This window comes from Epinephelus moara, chromosome 5 (genome assembly GCF_006386435.1).
Source record: "Epinephelus moara isolate mb chromosome 5, YSFRI_EMoa_1.0, whole genome shotgun sequence".
In the NCBI taxonomy this organism is placed as follows: domain Eukaryota; kingdom Metazoa; phylum Chordata; class Actinopteri; order Perciformes; family Serranidae; genus Epinephelus; species Epinephelus moara.
The window spans coordinates 40,749,218-40,755,643 of NC_065510.1; the positions used below are offsets into that span (position 1 = coordinate 40,749,218).

A 6,426-nucleotide genomic window follows, 5' to 3' on the forward strand; every position below is an offset into this window, starting at 1 on the left:
TAGTGGTAAAATGAGAGCTGTGTGTGTTTGGTTATGTGTGGTGCTCTGGACATGCAGTCCTGACGCTGCAGCAGCAGCAGCAGCGGGACAGTCACTCAACGACTCCTCACTTCTGGGAGAGGGAATGTTTTCTTACACGGAGCATTTCCTGAACGTTTCGGGGCGGCTGGATAACCGGACCTCTGGATTCTTCCTCCTGGACTTTGACGAGGGGATGCTGGAGGACTGGCGCTCTCTGGCGAGTAAGAAGCGCCGCGGCGGGGAGTCGCAGGACAGGAGGGTCAAGGCGCTGCTGGTGGCCGCGTACTCTCTGATCATTGTGATCTCCCTGTTTGGGAACACGCTGGTGTGCCATGTGGTGATGAAAAACAAGCGCACCCAGTCCGCCACCAGCTTGTTTATTATGAACCTGGCTGTGGCTGATATCTTCATCACTGTCCTCAATACGCCATTCACCCTGGTAGGACCACCTTTCAACTTTAATAGGACATGATTACTGATGGGAATATAGCACAGCCCAGTAGGCCTACACTCCATTATGGGCTGCTCTTTTAATTGGAAAAAAGGCAAACTTTTATTAGGAACGCTAGTGAAATGTGAAGTGAAATGTTTGTGTCTTAAAAACAAGTTTTTAATCATAGAATAACAAACTTTTTTTAAATTTTTTTTTACCAGTAACCCCACCACCCATCCTTTCCCCCAAATGTGTGCACAAGGCTGCTTTGAGCCACACACCTGCACCGATGTTTGTCTTGTTGTTTTGTGCCGTCAGTGTTGTATTAAGACACCAAAAGATGGCGCCATTTGTGTCATTACAAAGAGAAAGTGTAACTGAGTGTGTGTGTGTGTGTGTGTGTGTGTGTTTTATTTCATTTCATTTGTTTAAGAGATTCAAAAAATGTAAAAATGGCTCATAACTACATCGGGAAAGATTATATTTTAAATGAATTGATTGAGACACCCTTAATTGCCAAAGACTTTTCTGATAAGTTAATTTTCTAATCTTTTTTTTTTTTAATGAAAGTAGGCTGTCTTTAACCATTTAGCACAAATTGCAAAACGAGAAAGTTTGTGACCCAACTGCTATGTTGGCATTGGTCAACTCAAGTACCAAGCACCACCCACCAGCTGGACAAACTTTCTCAATCTACAGCCAAACAGTAACCTACAGTAAAATATGTTTCTGAAAACATCTGATGTGAAAAATAAGCAATGAAGTAACAGAATCTTGATCATATTTGATCAGCACTGCCTAGTTTGACAATTTGAGCAGTTCATGAGAAGTGATTAAGATGACTGACAGCTGCTACAGACTTGGCTCTGATTGGTTGTTTTTGGTGCGCTGGGGTAGATTCTAGCAAATGCCATTAGAAGCAGTAGGAAGAGGGGGAGGGACATATTTTTTTCACAGACTGTCTTGTGTACTTCTACACAAGCTGTGTACTACTTGCTGTGTCTCAAGTCACGTACTTCTGTACTTACACTTAATATTTTGAGTGCATAAGTGCGTTCACACTGAGAAGTATGGAAAAATGCAGTGCACTATGAGTACCCGGATGGTGCACTCAAAACAGTCAAGAAGTTGAGTGTGGAACTATGGACACTTCTCGCCCTCAATGGTCGCCATCTTGGCTACGTAGCCGAAGGGGAGGGACCACTTTTCAAATTGGATATGGCGGCCGAGGACTGTGCGATGGTGAATGGGGAACTGCCCATTGGTTTGACATCCCATTGTTCCGACCATATTAAACCCATTGTTCCGAAGTCCCGTTGTTCCGAAATCATCATGATGCCCTGTGGTTAAGGTCTGGTTAGGTTTAGGCACAAAAACCACTTGGTTAGGGTTAGGAAAAGATCATGGTGTGGGTTAAAATGCCAGGAGCCGTTCAGCACTGCGGACCGTCGGACTAATGGGATGTTGGACCAATGACATGGACCCGGTGAATGTTGCTGCATTGTCGTTATATATGTGTTTTTGCACTAAGCACCATATACTGTTGTTGGGTATAAGCCAGCAGTATGTTTATTGGGTTAATTTAGCAGTCTGTAATGATTTGGTGCTGCGAACGATAAAGTGAATGCTAATGCTAGTTTGCTAACTAGCTAATATGCGGTCGTCATTTCCGGTAAGTGCACAACAGCCGTGTTTGGTTTGAGACAACGCAACCCTGTCGAAATTCGCGCACTAAGACAATGAGTACAGACTGCACATAGTATACGACATGGAAATGTACTAATGAAAGTATGTGATTTGAGACACAGCAAGTGTCTGATCCAAATGAACTCATAAGGAACACACAGGACCTGCATATATATTTTATTGATTCAGAGTGACATGACTGACAGCTGCATTACAGACTCCTCGGCTCTGGGTGGTTGTTTTTATTCAAGTGTGGTAAGGTCATAGTGCGACAAGGCAATAAGGAAGGCAGTGGAGTATATTTGTTTGGTTTTTGTACAGATTACCTATCTCATTTAGTATTGTGTGAATATAGTAACAATTTCACAAAAAATGTATTTTGTTTAATAAGTTACCAACTACAGCTTTAATCAAGAGACAAATAAGAAATAACATATCTATAAATATGTTTAAAGGAGCCCTGAAAACCTTCATAGAGACATGAAAAAAACATTTTAAACAATCTCTCAGTGTATAATATTTATGACCTTTAGTGGGAAAAAAATTATCAAGAAAGGAAGTTTAAAAACTGTCAATAATGGTCTATGAAGAAGAGGGCTCGAAAAACACCCTTCTTAGATGACTTTCTTCAAAAGACAGACCGGAATATACAGCAAGTATTAAAAGTAATTTAAAAGCTATATGGCAATGTCAGTACAATAACATGGAAAATACAAGTAATTTGGAAAAATATCACAAAAAGTATCGAGGAAAAATATATATGCAACATACATATTAAAAATCTGAGAGGAAGATTATAAGACTATACAATTTTTCTTCAGGTGAAAAAGTAATACAAATGGTCATTTTGTGGGTAAAGTATTGTTTTCAGTGGTTTTAAGTTTTCGTAAAACTCACGGGAACTATACTGAACAGTGTCAGTTAATGTCTTGATGGATGGATGAGGTTGGTAAATAGATACATGATCTCTTCTGTGTGTGTGTGTGTTGTGTGTTCCCTCAGGTCCGGTTTGTGAACAGCACCTGGGTGTTTGGAAGGACGATGTGTCACATTAGTCGCTTTGTACAGTACTGCTCACTGCACGTCTCCACGCTCACACTCACTGCCATCGCTCTGGACCGTCGGCAGGTTGGTCTATAAATATCAATGATGCTCATCTGTCCTTGCAGAGCATATAGCTTGATACCACTTAATGTGTGATGTATAGAACACTATGCTGTGAAACTAGCTGCCATTAAGGTGAATTTTGTATTCAGAAGGTGTGGTCCCAATACTCTTGTAATATAGTTTAATAGTGAGCATGACAGTGAGGGGTTTTCGCCTGCAATTAAGTCCAATTTTATAAAGTTCTGTCCTATAGACAGTGTTGGGAATTCACTAAGAAGAAATTACTGATCTTAAGAAAAACAGGTACATTTACTTTACTTGAGAGTTCCTATCTTCTGCTACAATACACTTCTCCATTATACTGCAGCGATAAATATTGTACCTTCTACTCCACTACATTTATCTGACAGGTATAGCTCCTAGCTACTCTTAAGATGAGGATTTTACATCAAATGAAAACATCTAAGTTTCTAAAATACATTTCTGAAGATCAGACCAGAGGTTCTGTTCTGTCCTATTCCGAAGCCCCTTTTTATGATGTCTATAAGTTGAAAGCAGCTCCACCAACAACAGAGACTTTTCCCCTCTTCTCAGATGTTTCATTTAAAGTGAAAACAGGCATCTTTTCATCTTTCCCCCGTTGGGTTTCTAAGTGATGTTACTGTGATGATGTTATTCTGTTCCACAGTTTCCACAGTTACTTCAGTTGTTCCACCGTCCACCATTTCCACCACTGGGGATAATAACTGCAAAGACCTTACATATATACTCTTAGGTAACTGGGGGATACCTGCCCAGTGGTTGGCAGACACATTTCCTTTGTGCTGTAAATGGAGCACTCATTTTCCCTGGAGATTGTACGCAGTGGCAGACAGAATTGCACAGTGAAAGCGAGACTTATAGGAATCAATCAAAAACTAATAGTGTCATTACTGTATCAAGTGTTCCAGGAATGATGTTTTTCTGTAGAAGTGGAAGCTAGGGTCTTCCAGGTTCCCCGGTTAAAAGGTTGATGGGATTTCTCATTGGATTTGGGATTATTGCAGATAATAAACTCTGTGATACTTAAACATTTTGTTCAGCAAGAAAATCTTAACAAATGAACACTTCTTTTATGATTTTTGAAGCCTAAATGCAATCACCAGAGGTAAAAAGCTAACATAAAGCTGTAAACAAACTACACAACAGTCACATGACTTAACGCCTCCACCACAACGAGGTTGTAAAGCCGTGTTCGGGGCGATGACGTTCTGTAATCTCATTTAGCCACATAAAAGCTTCACAATTTACAAATGGGGTATTTTATGTCATATGTGCTCACTTCTGGAGCACTCCATAGCAATGACTTCCTGGTGTTTAGTTTGCATCTCAGCTCTCCTCACAGTTTGAGAGCCTCTGATAGTTGTATAACCAGTGCAACTGAAAATATGCTGATAAGTTTAGAAAATGGATTTTTTTTAAAATGCTGTATTGTAGTCGTCCTTTTTGATAGAAATGCAAGATAAATGGATTCTTTTTCAGCTTCTTGAGTTCTCTTGTTGTATCTGAAGGCAACAATGAATTCATGACCCACACAAACTTTCTTCCTCCACTCCTTTCACCACAGCTGTGCTTGTAGAAAGACAGTGACAGCACTGTTACGTAAAGTGGAGATACCTGAGACACCCTGCAGGTTACAAGCTGTAATCGTGTTTTACAGCTGTCTGACATTACCATCTCATTCACTGACTTTCCCCTACACGAAACAGTCCAATGCCTGCACAGTGAAAGCTCCCAGTGCAAAAAATAATGTGTCACCACCGAGCAGTAAGCCCTCATACGGTACAGGACACAGGGATTCTCATCGATCAGCATTTTGTCTCACTGCTGCAGGTGCAGTGTTTTATGACAGTGATTTATGACTGTTAGCATAGGCATTGTACTGTGGGATTGTTCTTAAGCAAGCAGTGTACATGTTATGAACACTAAAGAGTTCATTTTTGACTGGAAACAGCTGGGCCAAGTTGTTCAGAATGTTTAATTTTGGATCAGAATGACCCATATTTGGAAATCCCATGCTGTCCAGGATCAGCTAATCCATTTCACTTTTGTGACGTTTTTTCAAATCAGCACTGGATTGGATCACCATGATACAAACTTTTCAAAATTACCCAATGAGGGTAATCAGTGCAATACATGAGACTCCATATCAAAATGTAGGCAGTCTGCCAGCTGTCACACTGCAATTACCACTTATCACCATAGATGCTGCAAAAGAGAGAGGTACAGAGATTTTTGAAGATTATACCTTAAAATGATTTTTGTTGTCTTGACAGTTGTTTGGGGGTATTATTTTATTGGGACAACATCCTTTTATTTATTTTTTTAACTTTACTGTACCAAAGGGCTTAATAGCCTAATTACTACTTTATCTACTTTATCAAAGTAACTATTAAATAAATAAAGTGTAAAATAGAAATAAATTTGAGTGACTTAAAAGTTTAATTATATTTTATTTCTGAAATTGGATAAGATCATATAATCCGATCTTGGTTTAGATCTGGATCAAACCTTAACAGTTTGTGCTATTTAAAACATTTTGGTAGGATTGGGATACATTTGATCCAAAAAATCAGGATTATCCTGATCCCAGCAAAAGACTGGATTCAGGACAGATTTCAGGAACAAAATGTAATAAGTCTTTAAAATTGTTCATTTATATATACATTTATTTATATTTTGCACAAAATGTGTTTAACCGCTACAGTGATAAAATAGATAAAGTAGACATTAGACTACCTATGAAGCTTTCAGTAAGGTACATTAAATATATATATATATATTTATAGTTGTTAGTATTAAACAAAAAATATTTAAAGTTTCAGTGATGAAGATCTCTGTTTCATTGTCTTCATTTTCTAGACAGATTGGCAGAATAGTTCATGCATGTAAACACTGATATACATATATACATATATATATATATATATATATATATAAAATATAAACCACCATATAAACAGTTATTTACACATTAGCACACGCATCAATCTAAAACTGTGTTAGAATGCGCTGGGGCACAGGTTTTACAAATATAATACATTACCCACTGTTATATGAAGTGTAACAAAGCCTCTGGGGCTTCCATATAAGGGAATTGTTACCCCTGTTGATCAGAATCAGAATCAGAATCAGAAATA

General features: G+C 38.7%; 1 protein-coding gene across 1 annotated transcript in view; it reads left to right on the forward strand.

Annotated features, from left to right (window-relative positions):
- Positions 1–6,426, forward strand: part of gpr83 (G protein-coupled receptor 83) — a 29,986-nt gene continuing 23,560 nt past the window's right edge. Inside the window, exons 1-2 of the mRNA XM_050045507.1 lie at positions 1–460; positions 3,143–3,268. Of these exons, the coding sequence (XP_049901464.1) occupies positions 11–460; positions 3,143–3,268 (576 nt within the window). The 5' untranslated portion in view covers positions 1–10. The remainder of the gene's footprint in view (positions 461–3,142; positions 3,269–6,426) is intronic.